The following is a 22,432-nucleotide window of genomic DNA, read 5'->3' as shown; positions in this document are numbered from 1 at the left end:
TTTTTTTGTAAACTAAGAGATAAATAATAGTGATTTTGTTTTTCATTTTCAAAGGAATAATAAATTATTGCATCCGATTAAAAAATTAGATGAGGAATTATGACATTCCAAGTTTGAAAATAGGAATAATAAAATCACTTGAAAATTCAATAATTCGTTTGTATTTTTTTTTCATTTATTTTGAGGCAGAGGAAATGTGTGCTTTTTTTTTTCTTTAATTTAAATTACATGAATTAAATCAATCATATTATAAATTCTTGTGTAGTTTATTCCATCTACCCATCAACTATTTTTTTGTGACCTACTCTAATTTTCCACTGAATTAAGGTGATTTAAACGGAGATATTTATTGCCTACTCCTTTCAGCAAAATCGTTTCCTTCTTGGAGGGTATATGTGGTGTTTGTTTTGGAATCATTTTTTGATGCAAAAGAACGAAAGGGATTCCTAGGACGATTGTGCTATGACGAGAGGATCCCCTTTGCACGAAGCAACCAATTTTGATTCGATCGCCTTCATATTGGCTCCGATTAAGAGATATATAATTTGCTGAAAAGATCAGATGTCACCCTTCTTATTAGTACGTACATGAATATTCCCATTCTGTCACCCTTCTTAACATGCTTCGTATAGATAATAGAGATATAAATAATATGAATGTGATTATAATTTTCATTCCAATGTAGCGTTTGATGATTTCATATGGTCTAAACTCCATATGAATGGCTGTTCTTTTAGCAAATTTTCATTCCAATGTAACGTTTGATGATTTATAAATAAATTATTGTCTATTCCTTGATTTATGAATGTGATTATAATTTAGTCTTTCATGTTCAAAAATCTACCACTAAGTATGTGTTTGATAATACAGTGCGGAGTACTTTTTAAAATATTCTTTAATTAAAAATACATTAAAATAACATGTTTTCAAAAAAAAAAAACATCGACATATTAAAAACATTGAAAACCATATATAAAATATCAATTTGATGCTTTTACAGCTACCACTAAACGAGCTAAAAAGGAAGTTCTAATTAACATTATAGGCCTCGTGTTGGGCTACAAAGCTTTATTTGTTTATTCTTATAAATTTTAATATAAAATGGTATAGTATTGTGGAAGTGATATTTGTCCCCAAGGGTATAAAAGTCTTCCTAAATGTTTGGCACAATCTCATGTTTGATAAATTTCAAATCATTGATAATTTAGATTTGAAAAATCAATTTTTGATGTCAACATCATGATCATTTTGTTCAATAGATGGGATTAATTCATCAGTTTCAAGTATCATCTTCCTATATTCCTAGGAGTATAAAAGTCTTCTATAGGCTTACATGTTTCCATCACCATTAATATTTTATAACAGATATTTATCACTTATTAATATCGTACAAGAGATATTTGTTCCTCGTTTAATGTTATGTAAGAATTATTTATCCTTTATTATTGCTATAAGAAGGAAATGACTCTTCAGGCCATTCACTCCAGCAAAATAACAAGGTTCAGGGGCTATAAATACTCATTAAACAATCAAGGTAAAAGGTTTACATTCATTCTTTACTGCATACATATTTTTTAATTATTTGTTTACATAATCTAATAGTTAAATCATTTTTTATTTAAAATAAAATAAGGAAAAATGAAAAATCAAAGTATATAAATTGAAAGATTGATAAGCAAGAAAAGTATTTTTTTAAAAAAAAGTATTATTGAAATAAGCATTGTTAAAATTGGTCACAACTATTTAATTACTTTTAATATTAAAAGGATTGGTTAATTTGATAAAAATTAGCAATCCCTAAAACACTAGTTAATCCGTTTAGGAATCAATATCTTCGTGTTTCTATTCTTAAAACATATTAGTATGGTGGAGATTGCTTTTAAAAATATTTTTTTATTTAAAAATATATTAAAATAACATTTTTGTATTTTTTAAATTTACTTTTGAAAATAATTAATATTCTCATGTTTTTAATATGTTTTTACATTATTTTGATGTGTTGAAGTAAATAACACCGGACTAGCTACAAAGAAAGTTCTAATTAACAGAGACTTGATCTCAACAAAAATGTTAAAGGAAATATTCGCAATTGAATAATTCAACCCTCAGTTCCATACTCAGCACCACATGAAGAGTGGACAATACCTAAATATCCAAGTTCCGAAGACTTTTCTGGACCATTGCCTAGCTATTGCTTTCTGACCTTGATATAAAATTGACACTTCACGAGAGTCCCAATTTCACTGCAAGATCGGTTAGTACACTACAACAGCTAAGCACTGCACTCCTTCAGATTTTTCTTCGTACTAACACAAAAAACAAAACGAAGGTGGATGTTGCATGTGACCGCAGATTTATCCAGCAAAAATCTGTACCAAGGGTTGCATTATTGTCTTTTGTTGGCATGGAGTCTTATAGAAGACGAGGACGAGTGGTAGAAGTCCCCAGCAACGTACAGTTCCCATCAGACGAGCTGCAAAGGAAGAGCACAAACTGTATCTATTAATTAGCACATATCCATTGCTATTTTCTAAGCTAATAATTGCTTCTCCTTCTTCTTCTGGGAAACATATAAATTGCTTAACCCTTCAAGTAAACAGTCACCTGTTCTTGTTAATAATAGCAAAAATAATCTATCAGTGCATGCGAAGGGGGGTCCAATTAGTATTAAGTTTACAAGACAGCAAGGAATAACAGCGGGGTAGATGTCCCCAAGAACAGCTGCCATCAGACGAGCTACAAAGGAAGTTCTAATTAGAGCTGTATCTGCTGGCACAAAGACTTGCTGTCAAAATGTCAATTTTGAAAATTAGTACTGCCGTGTTTCCAATGCTCACTCTTGTGTGGAAATATTTGCAAGTGAACCTTCAGTTCCATATTCAGCACCACATGAAGAGTGGACAATATTGATATATCCAAGTTCCGAAGACTTGGAGGTCAATGACAGACCAAATGAAGATTGGTTCTCCCTTGTTGATGCTGAAAGAGAAAGACCTTTTAGGACGACCAATCCCACAGCATCTAATTGAGTGCAAGAACCTTCAACCTCCATTAATTCTCCATTATTAAGAAGTTTTCTTCCTATATATTGAGGATTTTGTGGCTTGAATTTCTTGGAAATTATATTTTAGTGGGCAAAGAAATCTTCGCATAAATTTCATTGCTAAATACAACTTGGAAAAACATCTCTAAACATTCAAATTAAGCTGTCACAATTTTTAATTTTCAATTTTATCTTGCTATAAATATTTCATGTAAACTTCGGAATTCATACTTATCTACCTTTGTTAGTGAATTAAGGGACCTCTCCTCGTGTGGAAATATTCGCTGAATGAATTTATTGGTTGCTTAATCTTGCTGTACAACTGTGGGAATGGATTGGACATAAGGAGGTGAAGATGACTTTGTTTATCAATTTTTTATTTCAATTATGTATACATAATCCTATAGTTTAGATTATTTTTTATTTAAATAGAAAAAAGGAAAAATCAAAGTATATATCAATTGAAAGAAAGAAAATTTTTTTTAATGCTTCTCCCAGTGACTTTGATTTCGTCAGTATACAATCTAAGACTGTAGCGTTTGTCTATATATACTACTAATAATGCCTTTCTTTACTTCTCATCTTAAATTCCCAGTTTTACTTTGAATCCTGTAAGGCCAGCCAACATGGGGTTTTCACCACCGTGCCTCTCTCAATCTCTCTTTCATTCTGTTTCTCTTCCATTTCCACTCAACAATTTCATCTCCACTCTCCTCGAATTACCAATCTCTTTCTCTCCTTCAATTCAAACAATCCTTCTCCATTGATAGTTCTGCTTCATCGGAGTACTGTCAATATCCCTTTCCAAAAACAGAGTCATGGAAAGAGGGTACAGACTGCTGCTTGTGGGATGGAGTCACTCGTGACCTGAAAACCGGGCATGTCACTGCACTGGACCTCTCTTGCAGCATGCTTTACGGCACCCTCCTTCCCAATAATTCTCTCTTCTCTCTCCATCATCTTCAACACCTCAACCTCTCTTTCAATGATTTCAACTCCTCCCATATTTCTTCTCGATTTGGCCAGTTCTTCAATCTAACACATCTTAACCTAAGTGGTTCAGATCTTGCAGGCCAAGTTCCGTCAGAAATCTCTCACCTCTCCAAAATGGTTTCACTTGATCTCTCTTGGAACTACGATCTAAGTCTAGAACCACTTTGTTTTGACAAGCTTGTTCGAAACCTAACCAAGCTTAGAGAACTCCATCTGAGTTGGGTAAACATGTCACTAGTTGTTCCTGATTCCTTGATGAATCTGTCTTCTTCTCTGTCATCACTTGAAGTCCTCGAATGTGGATTGCAAGGAAAACTCCCATCCTCAATGGGGAAATTTAAGCACCTCCAGTACTTGGATCTTGGAGGGAACAATCTTACTAGTCCAATTCCATATGATTTTGAGCAACTCACTGAGTTGGTTTCACTTGATCTCTCTGGAAACGGCTATCTAAGTCTAGAACCAATTTCCTTTGACAAGCTTGTTCGAAACCTAACCAAGCTTAGAGAACTCGATCTGAGTTCGGTAGACATGTCACTACTTGTTCCCGATTCCTTGATGAATCTGTCTTCTTCTCTGTCATCACTCAAACTCATTGACTGTAGATTGCAAGGAAAACTCCCATCCTTAATGGGGAAATTTAAGCACCTCCAGTACTTGCGTCTTCGAGGGAACAATCTTACTGGTTCAATTCCATGTGATTTTGAGCAACTCAAAGAGTTGGTTTCACTTGATCTCTCTGAAAACTTCTATCTAAGTCCAGAACCAATTTGTTTTGACAAGCTTGTTCGAAACTTAACCAAGCTTAGCGAACTCAATTTGGCTTCTGTAAATATGTCTTTGGTTGCACCTAATTCCTTGACGAATCTGTCCTCTTCTTTGTCATTTCTCTCCCTCAGTAATTGTGGATTGCAGGGGAAATTCCCGGGTAACATCTTTCTCCTCCCAAACCTTGAATTTCTCTATTTGTCACAAAACAAAGGCCTCACTGGCTCTTTTCCTTCGTCCAATTTGAGTAATGTCCTCTTTCTGTTGGGTCTTTCTAATACAAGAATTTCAGTTTATTTAGAAAACGACTTAATCAGTAATCTAAAGTCATTAGAATATATGTCTCTTCGTAATTGTAACATTATAAGGTCAGATCTGGCTCTGCTTGGTAATCTCACACAGCTCACTTATTTAGATCTCTCAAGTAACAATTTTATAGGTGAGATCCCATCATCAATTGGAAACAATACCTTTTCAAATTTAAAATATCTATTATTATTTGATAACTTGTTCAATGGAACAATACCATCCTTTTTGTTTGCTCTTCCCTCTTTACAATTTCTTAACCTTCATAACAATAATCTCATAGGCAATATAAGTGAATTCCAACACGATTCATTGGTATACCTTGATTTGAGCAATAACCACTTGCATGGTACAATCCCAAGTTCAATTTTCAAACAAGAGAACTTGGAAGCCCTCATTCTTGTGTCCAATAGTAAATTGACAGGTGAGATTTCTTCTTCTATTTGCAAGCTGAGATCCCTTGAGGTCCTAGACTTGTCCGACAACAGCTTGAATGGTTCTATACCATTATGTTTGGGGAACTTCAGCAGCAAGCTCTCAGTATTGCATCTAGCCATGAACAATCTTCAAGGCACTATCCCTTCAACATTTTCAAAGGGTAATAGCTTGGAATATCTCGACCTCAATGGAAATGAATTAGAAGGGGAAATATCACCATCTATCATCAACTGCACAATGTTGGAAGTTCTTGATCTTGGTAACAATAAGATTGAGGATACATTTCCTTATTTTCTAGAAACGCTTCCGGAGCTGCAAATTCTAATTCTAAAATTCAATAACCTCCAAGGTTTTGTGAAGGGTCCGACTGCAGATAATTCCTTCTTTAAATTATGGATTTTTGACATTTCTAACAATAATTTTAGTGGGCCGTTGCCAACAGGGTATTTTAATACTCTTGAAGCAATGATGATCTCAGATCAAAACATGATTTACCTTAACACGACAAATGACATTGTCTGTGTTCATTCCATAGAAATGACATGGAAAGGTGTAGAAATTAAGTTTCCGAAGATCCGAAGTACCATCAGAGTACTAGATTTGTCAAATAACAGTTTTACTGGAGAGATTCCAAAGGTGATCGGAAAGCTTAAAGCACTACAACAACTCAACCTCTCTCATAATTTCCTTACAGGTCATATCCAATCATCATTGGAAAATTTGACCAATTTGGAATCATTAGACCTATATTCAAATTTGCTTACTGGAAGGATTCCAATGCAGATGGCATATCTAACATTTCTTGCAACCCTAAACCTTTCACATAACCAGCTGGAGGGGCCCATACCAAGTGGAGAGCAATTCAACACCTTTGATGCAAGATCATTTGAAGGAAACTCGGGTTTATGTGGCTTTCAAGTGCTAAAAGAATGCTACGGTGACGAGGCACCATCATTGCCGCCATCAAGCTTTAATGAAGGAGATGATTCAACATTGTTTGGAGAAGGATTTGGATGGAAAGCTGTGACAATAGGGTATGGATGCGGGTTTCTGTTTGGAGTTGCAACGGGATACGTTGTGTTTAGAACAAATAAACCTTCATGGTTACTTAGGATGGTTGAAGATATATGGAATCTCAAGAGCAAAAACACGAAGAAGAATTTCCGCAGATATGGTGCTAGAAGAAACTAAATAATTCAATTGATATTTTCAAGTAAGTTTTGCAAGCATTTGAGTTTTCAAATTTTATGTTCACAATTTATGTTAGGCTATCTTTTCTCCACTCTTTCATTTGATCAGTCTTACCTTTCTAATTTTGCAGTACAAACAAGATATCAAGTGGATTTGACATTGAAACAACACCAGGGTGGCATATTCCCTTTACTTTTTTCTCTCTTTTTTTAGTTTCAAGGTTAATTGGGTGTTTCTTTTATGAAAACGAATCTATGTATGTAACACAGGTTTGTGTTAACTATAAAATCATTTATGTTTTGGGTCCTATTTTTATGTGTCCATTTCCTTATTCTTTATAACTTCAATTAATCTTTGTTTCTGGGAGTGTTCTGAAAGTTACAGAGTTATGAACAGATAGAAGCAATTCTTGTAAATTTAAAAGAACACTTGACTGATAGATTCTGTTATCACAACAGCAGCAATATTTGCAAGAAAAATAGAGTAATTCTGATAACTTGGAAGTCATAAATGACTATTAAAAAGTGTAACAAACCCATCTCAAAAGGTACAAACAATGTTCGACAACTCTTACACAGATCCAAAATCAGTCAACATTGGTGATTGGCAAGTTTATATCTAAAGCAAAAGAAAGCATACAGTTGGTTTCTTGCAAGAGGTCCCTAATAAATATATACTTACACTAGATTTTTCCCCTTTGTTCTCCTCATCCAAGAGGTCCCTAATAGGAAAATAAGCTGCTTTCTTGCAAGGTTCAAGAAGATCTGAACCAGTGTAGCCCTCACACAAAATTGCTATACAGTCAAAGTCAATTTTGCTTTCGATTTTCTCCCCTTTCAAAACAACCTTCAAGATCTCAGCCCTCTCTCTTTGATCAGGTATCCCAATTTCAAAGGCCTGAGGAAGCCGCCAGAGGATTGCTTCATCGAGTTCTTAAGGTCAGTTGGTTGCAGCAAGTAACATCTCTTGTGCGTTCTCTGTAAGAATAGTATCACCGAGTCCACTCAGGCCAGGCCCATGAATAAATCACACTTTCACAAATCTAAGGCCCGTTTGTTTGTTGGAAAGTAGTTTTCTTTTGGAAAGTGAATTCTAGAAAAGTAAATTATTTTCTAATGTTTGTTAGTGTAATGGAAAATAAGTTGGAAAACACTTTCCAGTGTTTAGTTATATCATGGAAAATGAGCTGGAAAATAACTTATTAATGTTTTATTTTTCTCAAGTTTATTAAAATAATGAGGAACAAATCTTACAAATTAAAAAGTTGAATGAGAATGAAATTGAAAAAAAATATAATTTCATAAATTATCACAAATAAAATAAATAATAATCAAAATAATAGAGATAAAATTTAAAAAATAAAAGATGAAGAAATTAAAATAATAATAATTAATATTTCATAAATTATTTCAAATAAAATAAGTAACAATCAAAAGAATGAGGATCAAATTTGATACATAAAAAATTTCAATAAAAAAATGATAAGGGAAAAACAAATAACAATTATAAAAATAAGGACCAAAGTTAATATAAAAATTAAATTTTAAGAGATGAAATTGAAAAATAAATATTCAAAACAAAATATATATAGAAATCAAAAGTTTGAGGACTAAATTTGATATAATTAGCAAATAATATGACATTTCTAAATTTTTCACAATTTCCGGAAAGTGTTTTCTTCCCAAAATTTTTCAGGAAAACACTTTCCTGGAATCCAAACCAAATTTTCCTTTGACTGGAAAGTGTTTTTCGTTGACTAACTTTTATAATGACAAACAAATACAGGAAAATTTAAAAATGGTTTCCCAAAAATCATTTTTAAAAAAACAAACATAGCCTTACATAAAAACACATTCTAGCAAGTCACTACATAAAAAGACTACACAAATGCAGCACTTGTTTCAAGAGGAAGAACTCACGATCTGTAGTAAACCCATCCCATAATGCCATGAACTCAGTCTTCATATTGGTTAATGCCTCATGATCTGTAGTACGATACTGCCATGTTCAATAGTGTTTAGAGGATAGGTTTGATTGTTACAAAGCATTTGCAATCAGAAGGTTTCATAATTGAAAAGTTGGTTTTCGAATACTAATTTCATCATAATAACCCAATTACAATAGATTTGATGTATTCAAAGTAATTTAATGATATTTTTTAATATTAATCTCAAAATTTTAATATATTAAACAACTTTTTTAGTTTGTTTTCCATTTGTCAGAAAACACATCAAGAACTTCAACACATAAAATACAATGAGCACCACGTTGCAGGCGTCTGAACAAAGTCCACTGGCGTCTCCCACGCGCTAGCAGCCTCCCACGTTCTCAGGAATATTTCAACCGAATTCGATCGCAAAGCAAAACAGAATCCTACCAGTCAGAAGAGTCAGTTTATATATGATGACGCATACAATAACATATCTAAAATTGCTAAGAAACTATACCTTTCTAATTAGCATTGCCAAGGTGCTGTGTAGCTGCCACCTCACGTTCAGAGCTATAGACTATTGTGGGTTCAGTATAAGTTGCCAGTTTTTCCAACCTTCCATTGACGTTGGCAATAGTGGAGTCCATAGAGTTGTCACTAACCTCCTTAATCCATCTCTGTCAAACTCCCTCTGGCGTTAAGAAACCTAACCTTATACTTTTTCCTCCAAGAAACAATTCCTAATGATACCTGAGAACCATCCTGTTTCCCTCATGTTTATATCAGATAATGCACTTCATATTCCATCATCTTGAGAATGTTAATTAAAAGGCAAGATGAAGCCCTTACAGAGCCCAAGAAGAAGCAGCAGCAGCTCTTGATTTGATGTTACTCGCTATCAATCAATTAGCCGACGCGTCCTTATCCATTTGTCTTGTTAATAGAAACCTCTTGAAAAACCCCATTATTTTCCTTCATTTTCCAGCAATCCAAACATCCCTCATAACCCACTTGTCCCTTTATCATCAACAGTTCCTACTACTTCACTAGCTTCTTCTTTGGTGAATTCCATAAAGACCCACTCCCCATCAGTATCCCTCAGAGTACTTGATTACTATGGCTTTGCCAATATTTATGCCTCTTCCGTATAAATAACGTGGAAAGGATTGGAATTTGAGTTTGTAAAAATTCAAATATCCTCAGAGTACTTGATTTGTCGAGTAATAGTTTCACTTGTGAGATTCCAAAATTGATCATCATTAGGAATTTAACCAATCTAGAATCATTAGATCTATCTTCAAATTTGTTCACCGGAAAGATTCCTATACAGTTGGTAGATCTAACATTTCTTCAAGTCTTTGACCTTTCACATAACCAGCTTGAAGGACCCATACCAAAAGGAAAGCAGTTCAACACGTTTGATCATCGCTCATTCGAAGGAAACTCGGGTTTGTGTGGATTTCCAATGCCAGAAGTATGTAGCAATGGCGAGGCACCACCATTACCACCATCAAACTTTATTGCAGGAGATGATTCAACATTGTTTGAAGATGGGTTTGGATGGAAACTGTGGCAATTGGGTATGGATGTGGGTTTATATTTGGAGTCATAATGGGATATGTTGTGTTTAAAACAAGAAGACCTGCATGGTTTCTGAAAATGGTTGAAGATCAATGGAGTCTTAATGCAAGCAGAACAAAGAAGAATGCTAGCAGAAATGGTGCAAGAAGAAACTAAAAAATGCAGTCAGTATCTTCAAAGTTCGTTCTGTAAGCTGTTTCCTTTCTGATTTTAGAAGTAATCATAACTACAGATATATATTGTTTTTATTGCAGTATTATTTCAATAAAGGCTGTGCCTTTCATAGTGTTGAAGATTGGAGTTGACATTGGAACAACACTAAAGTGGCAGATTCATAGTGTTGAAGATAAAACTACTAATAATTAAATACTACTAATAATGCCTTTCTTTATTTCTCATCTCTCCCAATTATACTTCGAATCCTGTAAGGCCAGCCAACATGGGGTTTTCACAACTGTGCCTCTCTCAATCTCTCTCTTTCATTCTGTTTCTCTTCCATTTCCATTCAACAATTTCATCTCCACTCTCCTCAAATCACTCCTCCTCCTCCTCCTCCTCTTCTTCTCATTTGTGAGCTCATCACCAATCTCTTTCTCTCCTTCAATTCAAACAATCCTTCTCCATTAATAGATATGCCTCATTGGAGTACTGTCAATATCCTTTTCCAAAAACAGAGTCATGGATAGATAGTACAGACTGCTGCTCGTGGGATGGGGTCACTTGTGACATGAAAACCGGCATCTCACTGGACTGGACCTCTCTTGCAGCATTCCTTATTGCACCCTCCATTCCAATAGCACCCTTTTTCTCCCTGCATCATCTTCAAAAGCTCGACCTCTCTGACAATCATTTCAAAAGGATAGAATTTGAGAATGTGAATCTCTGTTCTCCTTATCTCTAAGGTCAGAGAGTAAATCATATATATATGTTGTTTCTTAGAAGACGGTTACAGAAGAAGGGTCATGACAGCTGGTATAACAGTAAACCAGCTATGAACAGATTCTAGAGCTAGGCAGTTATAACAAATCAGTAACAATAAATCCAACAATATCAAGTTGGGTAAATCACGTAACAGACTATTCTAGCATTGGCTTACTGTACCCATTTACAGCAACTGTAGTCTTAGTTGATGTGCCAGAACTCCCTGCAAGTCTGACTGGGTTAAAAAATAATGGTTATTTAGCACAAAATGCCCTAGGTGCCTTGTTAAGGGTTAAAAAATCCACAGCAAACTCAAACAATGAAAAAATCCTCCAGATAATATTTTTGACACCAATAGCTATCCCTTGTACTACATCATTTGATTTATCTTGAAATCCTTTTTTTTTTTTTGGGTAGCACATGTATAGCAGTTCAACATGATTTGATTTGAAATTTCTTTTTTTTTCTTTTTTCTTTTTTTTTTCCTTTTTTTTTTCTCGGATTGAATGCTGGCTATGAAAAAATTCATACCAATCCTTCATTTTATTTCTTCTTTTGATTCAGTCTCTCTTCTCTTATTTTCAATTGTTTTATTTACATTGATTATTTTTAATTGGATTTTATTTTGGATTTTATCCTTGGTCATTTGATTTTGTTAATTTTTTTTCAAATTTGGTCCTTATTATTTTAATTTCTATTTTTAATTATTTCTTTATTAATTTATTCTTTTCCAATCTCATCCCTAGGCATTTATTTTCATTTAATTTTTATGTCAAATTTGGTCATAATTTTTTTATTTGCTATTTTTTTAATCATTTTCTTAATGGATTTGGTTTTTACAATTCCATCCCTAAATATTTGATTTGATTTGATTTGATTTGATTTTTACCTAAACATTTAATTTTTATGTCAAAATTAATCCTAATTCTTTTAATTGCCTTTTTTTTGTTCTGCAATGTTTTTTTTTTATTGATTTTTTTCTCAATTCCATCCTTCAATGTTTCTTTAATTAAGAATTTTGCTTCTTTGTTTTTTCAAGTTTGTCTTTGATGAGGTCATCCCAGTCTTATGACCTGGTAATTAATTTGAAGAATTAGCCCGATCAACTTTTATCTTTTTTTAAATCATTTTTTAAGTTTTCTTTTGTTAGTGTTTTTTTAGCTTTTTTATTTATAGGGTCATCCCAATTTCATGTTCTAGACCATGTGTTTGATTTGTTGACTCGGAATAGCTGTAAAGTTCACTCGAGGTTTTTTTTGTTATCTTTTTTTTTTGCTTTGACAAGTTTTTTAAATTTATATTTTTAAATTGGCTTATAATAAAATTCTTGATGGGACCCGAATCTAGAGTTTCATAAGTTGCGAGCTTTTTAAGATTTGACCATGTTGAAGATGTTTGTCATGGTTTGCTTGGTTTTTACAGATGTTTACAATTTCACCACCTATTATATTTTTAATCTTTAAAATTTGATCCTTATTTTTTTAATTGATATTTATTTTATTTGGGATTTTTTTTTATTAAATTACATCATCCTTAGGTTTTTTCTATTAGATTTTATCGTCATTCTTTTTATTTCTATCAAATTCATCGGAGTAAGATCCATTAGATAAGGAAGCTATAGTGCCCTGATTTTTAAAGTAAATAGAGCATCCAACAAAATCTTGCTGGTTTCCGCAGATGAAGAATCACCAGTTCATACAAAGCTTGCTTGATAGATTCCAATCCTCCAATTGATTCAAATTCCACATCTATGTGATCAGGATTTCTAACATCACATGCTATGACATCCTCTTCAAAAATAAAAATACTTTATGAATGATGCATGCAATAATGCTTAACACACATACAATAACATAGTTAAAATTGCTCAGAAACTATACCATTCTAATTAACATTAGACCCACTCCAAATACTTAGAAATTTTAGTTTCCAAGAAACAAAAATTTCAATATCATTGGAACTAACATACTTTTGTGCAGGCAGCCCCCCTTCTACAAAGACTGCCTAAATCTCTATAATTCCATGGTAGCACTGCTTAAGATTAGAATAAAAGTCATTAACCTGGGCACCAGAGCAAGAACTCAGAGGGAGTCCAACCATTCCTTCTATATATTTCATATCAATCTGCCTCCGAATATGTTCAGCATGCAAACCATCATTAGTATCTCTATGAATCCCTAAAACCTTGCCAAGGTGATGTGTAGCTGCCACCTCACGTTCAGAGCTATAGACTATTGTGGGTTCAGTATAAGTTGCCAGTTTTTCCAACCTTCCATTGACGTAGATTTCCACGCTTCTTTCTTCTCCCTCCTGCCAGAGAGTTGGTTTTTTTCCAAATTGCCGTAGATTTCATTAGAATTCAGAAAATTTGTAGAAATGGTGTCTCGCCCTTACTGCACACCTGACACTTTCTTTCGTGTGATTAGGATTAAACTTCCCTTCATCTAACTCTATCTATAGCTCAGAGATGGCAACATGGTTTAAGATTGTGCAAAAACTCAACTCATGAGAATACTCCATATTATATTAAAGATAAAGGATAATATAGAGTATTAAAAAGACTTAAAATATTTTGATGTAAGATTAGACATGAATAGAATTCCACTTTGTATATATTGAGTTGCGTCTAATTAATAAATAAAGATTCGCTGATTTTTTTTCCAAAAAATTAGGTCTGATATTTTCCTAAATTTATATGCTCTTAAACCTAGAGCGAAGCTAGGGAAGCATTTTGCTATACTTTCCTAGATTGATTTCTTTTGAGTTTTTGTGTGCATATATATATTTTTTTTCCGAGCCCATATATCATTGGGCCTTTCATGTGAGTTGATTTAACCATACTATGATGGAACCATCAATATTAAACTTTAGATTTTCTATATTTTGATGGAGGTTACATGACTTACGTAATATTTAATTGTGCAAAGTCATTAGTGCTGCTCCATTGCTTGGCGTAATTACTACTTTGCCTTGGTTTCCATCCGTCTACACGACAATTAATTAGAGGGACATTATTCTGCTCAATTTTATTTTTACTTTATTTTTTATTTTTAAATCGTGAAAAAGGTATTATTCATATTATGTTTCTGTTGCATTTTCAATACTAACAATTATGTGCTCATGAACAAATTAGTCTTTCTTTACTCCGATTAAAAGGCACATTGGAGAAGATCTAACTTGATTAAGGTTTTATCTGAAAATTTTGATTCTCTAACTTCATTTTCTATATATATATCCTTCTTCTCTTTTAATTCACTCATTCTTAAATTAGCAATAATAATCTATCACTGCATGCGAAGGGGGGTCCAATTAGTATTAAGCTTATAAGCCAGCAAGGAATAATACTGGGGTAGATGTCCCAGAGAACAGCTGCCATCAGACGAGCTACAAAGAAAGTTCTAATTAGAGCATGAACTGTATCCGTTAGCACAAAGACTTGCTGCAGAAATGTCAAATTTGGAAATTAGTGCTGCCGTATTTCCAACGCTCACAGCTGAGATATTTGCAAGTGAACCTTCACTTCCATATTCAGCACCACACGAAGAGTGGACAATATCGTTACATCCAAGTTCCGATCGACGACTTGGAGGTAACGGACAGATCACAAAATGAAGAGTGGTTCTCCCTTGTTGATGCTGAAAGAGAAAGACCTTTTAGGACGACCAATCCCACAGTATCTAATTGAGTGCAAGAACCTTCAAACTCCATTAATTCTCCATTGTTTGTCAGTTTTATAGTAACTGTTCAATAAAGCTATTACCAGAACGTGTTGACTGTAGACTGGATTGAAGTGGACATAAGAAGGTGAGGATGACTCTTTAACTCTGTATGCCCACTTGCTTAAGCTGTGAGTAAACTACGATCGTAAATTATTAAGAAGTTTTCTTCCTATATATTGTGGCTTGAATTTCTCGGAAATTATATTTTAGTGGGCAAAGCAATCTTCGCATAAATTTCATCGATAAATACAATTTGGAAAAACATCTCTGAACATTCAAATTAAGCAGTCACGATTTTTAATATTTTTTGTATCTTGCTATAAATATTTCATGTAAAATTCAGCATTCATAATTATCTACATTATTTTTTATATATATAAATATAGGTGTCTGGCCAGCGTTGATGCACCTCGACTAATCTCATAGGCCCTGAAGTTAACAACTATGTAAACCTTTAATGATTCTAAGATTTGTGAGATTCAAACTAGTAATTTTTAAAAAACAAATCTAAAATCTTATCAGTTAAGCTACACCCCTCGTTTTATTTACTAGCACTTGTGGTAGTGAATTAAGGGACCTCTCCTCGTGTGGAAATATTCGCTGAATGAAATTAATCTTGCTGTACAACTGTGGAATGGATTGTACATAAGAAGGTGAAGATGACTTTGTTTATCAATCTTTTATTTCAATTATGTATACATAATCCCATAGTTTAAATTATTTTTTATTTAAAATAGAAAAAGGAAAAATCAAAGTATACAAAAAGATTGATAAGCAAGAAAAGTATTTTTTAAAAACAAAATATTACTAAATTAAGCATGATCAAAATTTGTCAAATAACTCTTTAATTATTTTTAATAGTAAAAGGATTAATTAATTTTAAAAAAATTAGCAACCCCTAAATAGATAGAAATCAATATTGTCATGTTCCTATTCTTATTCTCGTTGATGAAGTGCTTATTTGATATCATTGTAGCTTTTGTTTTTTAAAAAAAAACTTAATTGCTTAGAAAACATTAAATTAAATTTTTTTATGTGTTTTTTTTTATAATTTTGATGTGCTGATATTAAAAATTAAAAAATTAAAAAAAATTAAATATATTTTTAATTAAAAAACATATTTAAAAAATATATTGCATCTTATGAATCACACACAAAGACTTTCGGCTCATGAGAAATGATATATGTGCAAAGTCATTAGTGCTCCATTGCTTGGATTGGATTGGACATATAAAGGTGAAGATGACTTTGTTTATCAATTTTTTATTTTAATTATGTATACATAATCCTATAGTTTAATTATTTTTTTATTTAAAATAGAAAAAGAAAAAATCAAAGTATATCAATTGAAGGAATGATAAGCAAGAAAAGTATTTTTCAAAAAAAAAAAAACAAAATATTACTAATCAAATTTGTTAAATAACTATTTAGTTATTTTTAATACTAAAATGATTAATTAATTTAAGAAATATTTGCAACCTCTAAAACACTGTATATTTAATCCATTTAGGAAATCAATATTTATTTTATTTTATTTTATTATAATTTTGATGTATTTTTATCAAAAATTAAAAATATTATTTTAATATATTTTTAATTATAAAAGACCCAAAAAAATAATTAAACTGCTATACATTTCGGAGCGCACAAAAAGATCATGATATACAAGTACAAAGTTATTAGTGCCCCCATTGCTTTGGGTAATTATTACTTTGCCAATAAACAACAATTTAGTTTGCGCAATTTGATAGGAACCTTCCACATTTCCATCGGTTTTTATTCATATTGTGTTTTTTTAATTATTAAATCCTGGAAAAGGTATTATTCATATTATGTTTCTAATGAAAGCGTTTTTAATACTAATTGCTAGCAATGCCTTTGTTTAATAAAATTATATTGCCGCGTTTCCAACACGCACTCTTGTACTTGAGATTGGATTTCGTCTTTACATGTTTTACACATCCTATGTCAGTATACGATACTGTTGTGTTTCTATTCATATTCTCGTCATTCAAGTGTTTGTTTGGCACTGAGATAGTTTTTTTAATTTAATACTTATTAAATAATTATTTTATTATTTTTAATATTAAAAGAATTAATTAATTTAAGAAATATTAACAACCCTAAAACACTGATTTTTTTTTTTTAGTTTTATTCATTAACATCTTGTTATTTTTTTATATTTGTTTTTTATGAGTTCTTTCTTTGGTTTTGAAAATAACAAAGATTAACTCAGACTTTTACATTTCAACTTTATTGAATCTGGCTTTTTAAAAATAAATTTTGTAAATTATTAAGAAGTTTTCTTCCTATATATTGAGGATTTTGTGGCTTGAATTTCTTGGAAATTACATTTTAGTGGGCAAAGCAATCCTCGCATAAATCTCATTGCTAAATACAACTTGGAAAAACATCTCTGAACATCCAAATTACACTGCTAAATACGCAAAGATTAAGATCCATAAGTGCAAAGTCATTAGTGCCAAGAAACAACAATTCACTGTTATACATTGCTTAGCTCCGTAATTTTGATCATAGTTTTTGAAGTTAAGGAGGATTGCTGTAAAAGACAAGTTTCAGGTCAATCAAGCTTCAACCAGATCAGTTTTGGGAGTTCCATTTTGGGTTATCTTTATAAAACTTACTGCGCAAAACCTCTGCTCCGTAAGCATTATAAAGAGGGGGCATCTGTTGTAACCCATTTTTGGGTCCCCACAAAATATATATAAAAATATATAGCCAAAGGGGGTTAGAAAAATAACAGGAGGCAGAAGCGCTCAGAAAATGGTTGGAAAATTGGTCAATGAGGTTAAAAATACAAAGATTGGATTTTTGACAGTATATTCTTAAAGGAGGAGAGCCCTGTTGAGAAGGAAAATTTGAAATTTGAGGAGAAAAGCCCAAATTTAGATGTTTATGGACTTAATTTGATTTTTAAATGAATTTATAGGGGATTTGATTGCAAGAAAAATTGATTTTTAAGTCAATTTGGGCTTTAATTAGAAGAAATTTAAGTTCTGGGGCCAAAATATATTTTTTAGGAATTTATTAGGTCAAATCAGGGGCCTAATTGCATAAATATTGAAGTTTAAGGGCCAATTGGGGACTTAATTAAGAAAATTCGAAACCAGGGACCAAATTGGAAGAGGCGCGTAAATGGAGGGGCTGGAATTAATTGATTCAGGGGCCTAATTGAAGAAATTAGAAGTTTTTGATCAATTAAGGGCTCAATTGCATAATTCAGAGGCCAAGGACCAAAGTGAAAAACGCGGCCAAATATAGGGACGGGGTTCGAATTCGGCAGGGATGCAATTGAAGGGACAAAAGATAATTGAGGGCTGATTTGAGATTTAGCGCATTTTTGGCGCCACATTTAAATGAAACGGCGCGTTTTCGCCAAAACGACGCCGTTTCATGCATTCAAAAAAAAAAAAAAAGAAAGAGCAGAACGGTGTCATTTTGAACGACACTGTTCATCTTCTTCCCCCGATCACGCAGCGGGGAAGAAGGGAAAAAGGGTTGCTTTTTTTTGAATTTTTGCCGGCCACTCTCGCCTGGAGCCCACCGACCGGACACAATGGCCGACCACCCACCGCGCACCACCCACCGAACCTCGGCAGCCGCGCCCAATGGCCGACCAGCCGGCTGCCCCCCATGAGAGCTGTAAAAAACAGCGTCCTTGGCCTCTATAAATAGAGGCCAAGAACGCTGAGAGCAGGGGGGAGGAAAAACAGAGAAAGGAGGAGGAAGGGAAGAGAAAAGAAAAAAGAGAAAAACAGAGGAGAGACGGGGAGAAAAAAACGAAAAAAACAGAGGAGAGAGAGAGGAAGAGGTAGAACGAAGGAGAGAGAAGGAAGAGAGGGGAACGAAAAACAGAGAAGAGGAACGGGAAGAGAGGTAGAACCAACCCGAAAAGAAAAGAAAAAAAAGCAAACCGAAAAAAAAAACAAAGAGAAAAGGAGCAACGGGGAGAACGAACCAAACTGCCGGAAACAGTCGCAGCGCCGCCAGCCTCCGCCACAGCCTCCGCCAGCAACGACAGCGCCACCACCTCCTCCGCGCCAGGTACCCTTCTCCCTCCCCCATTCTGGCATTTCTTTATTTCCTTCTCTGCATGCAGAACGAATAGCGTTCTGCATGCAGGGGCGGGGGGAAATTAATTCCCCCCGCCCGTTTTGTTGCTGGGCCAGGCGGGTCCTGGCCCAGAAGAGAATTTTTTGGGCCGACCTCGGCCCATCATGGTCTAGCCCAGTCTTCTGGGCCGGGTCTGGCCCAGAAGATAATTTTTTGGGCCGAGATCGGCCCAATACATTTTTGGGCCGACCTCGGCCCATCATGGTTTTGGGCTGAGTCCGGCCCAGTGGTTTGGGCCGGCCCAGCCCGATTTAATATTATTATTATATATATATATATTATATTTTGTATTATTTATATATATATATATATAAAAAAAAATTATAAAAATTTGCAAAAATTATAGAAAAATATATGTGATTTTGTTGTAATTTTATTATTATATTTTGATTAAGTTTGGTTGGTATTTTATATTGTAAAGATACAAAATCCGGTATTAAAATACCCGGTTTTCATCAAAACATCAAAGATTTTCAAAACAAAAAATGTCTTTTGCTTTCAAAAATTTTCTAAAAATATCTTTGAAAATATTGTTGATTTTTCTGCATTTATTTTATCAAAGTGGATTAATGTTTGGTTGTATTTTTTACAAACCCAGTATTAAAATACCCGATTTGCGTCAAAGCGTACAAAATACATATTTAAAAAATGTTTTGTTTTAAAATACGGCTTAGTCTCTCCAATATATATATATATAAATATTATAACATCATCTTTTTCATATAACAAAGAAAATTTCAAAACAATATATGTATTAACATGCATTTTGGCTTTAATAACCAGTTTATTCAAGCCATGAGAACTAGGCCAATATTTCAAAAATTCTAAAAAAAATTCTTTTGGTCTTCTTTTAGTATGAGGGATTATGAATTTATACATAAAACGTATTTCTTGATATTAAAAATTTGTTTTTTTTACATAGATATTAGAACGGTTAAGTTTTACCCGATAAGATAAGGACCTCCTTATTGAGGAGGACTTTTCTTGAACCGTAGATGGACCAACAACTAGGAAACACAACGAAACCTTGAATTTTATCAGACAAATAAACAATGCAGCTTACCTTAGGTAGGGCGTATTTGGGGTGCTAATACCTTCCCTTTACGCAACCAGTCCCCGTACCCAATCTCTGAGACCAGTTAGGGTTCCTAGTGACCAAAATACTAGGTGGCGACTCCCACACCATTTTTCACTGCTAAGAGACAACGAATTCCTTGTCTCCCACATTGACCAAATATATCCCCCGTCCATTTATTTATTTTTTGTGGGTGGATGATCGCCGCGACGTCGCTCATGTGCGACAGAATGGCGACTCCACTGGGGACCTTGTGGACTAAGCTTTGTTTTGTCTGATTTGTGTTCGTGTTTTTATTGTTAATATGCCTTTCCTTTTGTTACCTGCTTATACGCTTTAAATATTTTTACACATATTGTTCATGCATTCATAGAACTGTCTCATACATCTTATAGAACTGTCACATGCATCACATACTTTGATTATTGAGAGCACACACAAACTTTAAGTTAAGTGGGGGACTAGCAGCTTACCTTACGACTGTTAGTCAAGGTTTAAGTTTGTGTAAACCCCAACTCTTCGCTGAGTGCTTAGACTGGTAATAGTTGGTACATGTGACCATCTCATTGCCTACAAGCCCCCATATTGCCTCCACGAGGGCAATCACTGGGACAGCAAGAGACCCTTTTTAGAGACTGCATAGCCAACCTACCCTCGTCAAACACAAAAGATTTAGAACCAGGCTATAGGGTGTATGCCCCCACAAAATACATTTTTGCATAACACAACCTAAACCATAAAGTATTTGGTTTTCAGGTCATTTTGAAACAATAAGATGGCCATCATTACCAAATTTACTACTGTGGAATATGGGCAGAATTCTGAATTGTCACAACTATCAGAGGGAGATTGCTCTAGATATGATGCAAGGAAGCTTCCAGTAGTCAAAGACCTGAATTGTGTAGTATATGAGATGAAGAGAATATTGGGTCATAGTCAGAATATTGATGAGGCGGCATTTTTTGGGAAGTATGGGCGATTATTGGAAATTGCAAAGATAGGAGTATTGAATCTAGCAATTAAAGCTTTGATTAACTTTTGGGATCCTGATTACAGATGCTTTTCCTTTGGAAATGTGGATTTGTGTCCCACTATAGAGGAATATGGAATGTTGATGGAGTTTCCCAAACACCTGCACCAAGTTTATTTTCCTTTGAGAAATGACAAGGTGATTCCTGAGTTGTCGAAATTATTGAAGATTCCACATCTGAGCAGATTTTTGGAGAAGAATGGCAGCGGTTTAAAGTGGAAATTTTTGGAGGTTGAACTAGAAAAGAAAAAGGAGCAATACGTCTCAGTGCTAGAAAGAGACAGGTTAATCGCTCTGGGGATCTATGGTCTCGTGTTATTTCCAAGCTTAAAAGGGGTTATAAGTCTAGAAGCTGCTGTTGCATTTGTGGAATATGAAAATACTCATATCAACCCTACAACTGCCATATTAGCTGAGACCTTGCTGACCCTCAACCATTTTAGAAAAACAGGGAAAGGCGCAGTAAGATGTTGTACTCAGTTATTATATATCTGGATGGTAAGCCATGTTGAAACCAAGAAGCCGATCTTTAATAATTTTTGGTGGTTTAACCAAAAACCTTTGAAGATAGTAGAGGAAGAAGAATGGGGAATCCTAGGTGATCAGGGTTGGATGAAAAAACTCCAAGAGTTACCTAGTAGCAACTTTAGTTGGAAGGCCCCTTGGGTTAAATCAGTTGATGTCATAGTAAGTTGTGGACAAAAATGCTGGGTACCTTTAATTGGGATCACAGGTTATATCAGCTACGCTCCGGCTCTGGTGATAAGACAATTAGGTGGCATACAACACATCCCAAGAACTGTGGGACTTGCTGAATTTTCCGGATTTTTCAAGGATCAATCCGCGCGAGAAGTCCTTGAAACCATCAAACAAGATTGGAGCCATTTAACTCTAATTCAGAAGGAGTCAGAAAGTTTGAGAGACCCTAGCTCAAGCGAAGGATATGAAAAGTGGAGGAATTTGACCCCGATTGCCGCTCCGAAAAAGCCATGTTCTGAAGATGGGCCTTCACGAATTGAAGAAGGGTCATTGAAAAGAAAAAAGATCAGTAATGAGGAAGACCTTATGGAGCAAATAGAAAGGCTACAAAAAGAATTGGGAAAGAGTAAGGGAGATAAAGCAGCATTAGAAAGGATGATGATGGAAGGAGATAAAAGCAGAGGGTTTCTAAATGAACAGCTCGAATCCAAAGATGCGAAAATAGGGATGTTGGAGCTGCAATTGAGCAAAGGAAAGGCCGTACTAGAAGAGTCTGAGAAAGAAAGAGGAAGACTGATTTTGGATTTGATGCAAAGCAGTTCCG

At 34.0% G+C, this 22,432-nt stretch overlaps 1 protein-coding gene and 1 pseudogene across 2 annotated transcripts; one reads left to right on the top strand and one right to left on the bottom strand.

Annotated features, from left to right (window-relative positions):
* The first annotated feature begins 3,622 nt into the window (after positions 1-3,622).
* Positions 3,623-7,100, top strand: LOC112328872 (receptor-like protein 9DC3). Of its 2 annotated transcripts, none has more exons than XM_052456213.1 (2): positions 3,623-6,242; positions 6,332-6,511. In XM_052456213.1, exons 1-2 carry the CDS (start codon positions 3,953-3,955, stop codon positions 6,373-6,375), a joined length of 2,334 nt encoding a protein of 777 aa, XP_052312173.1. In that variant the 5' UTR covers positions 3,623-3,952; the 3' UTR covers positions 6,376-6,511. The 2 variants fall into 2 exon arrangements, with proteins under 2 accessions (XP_052312173.1, XP_024465790.1); XM_024610022.2 differs by adding an exon at positions 6,870-7,100 and having other exon boundaries at positions 3,624-6,761.
* The window catches only part of LOC127905829 (uncharacterized), a 31,177-nt pseudogene continuing 15,831 nt past the window's right edge, over positions 7,087-22,432 (bottom strand).

The sequence above is a fragment of the Populus trichocarpa genome, chromosome 10, assembly GCF_000002775.5.
Source record: "Populus trichocarpa isolate Nisqually-1 chromosome 10, P.trichocarpa_v4.1, whole genome shotgun sequence".
In the NCBI taxonomy this organism is placed as follows: Eukaryota; Viridiplantae; Streptophyta; class Magnoliopsida; order Malpighiales; family Salicaceae; genus Populus; species Populus trichocarpa.
Note: the sequence above shows the minus strand (reverse complement) of the source record. Positions and strands in the feature narration are given on the sequence as shown.

What these genes read in the sequence shown, in the direction of transcription:
- LOC112328872 (XM_024610022.2), top strand. Translation starts at nt 3,953, where the DNA reads ATGCTTTACGGCACCCTCCTTCCCAATAATTCTCTCTTCTCTCTCCAT.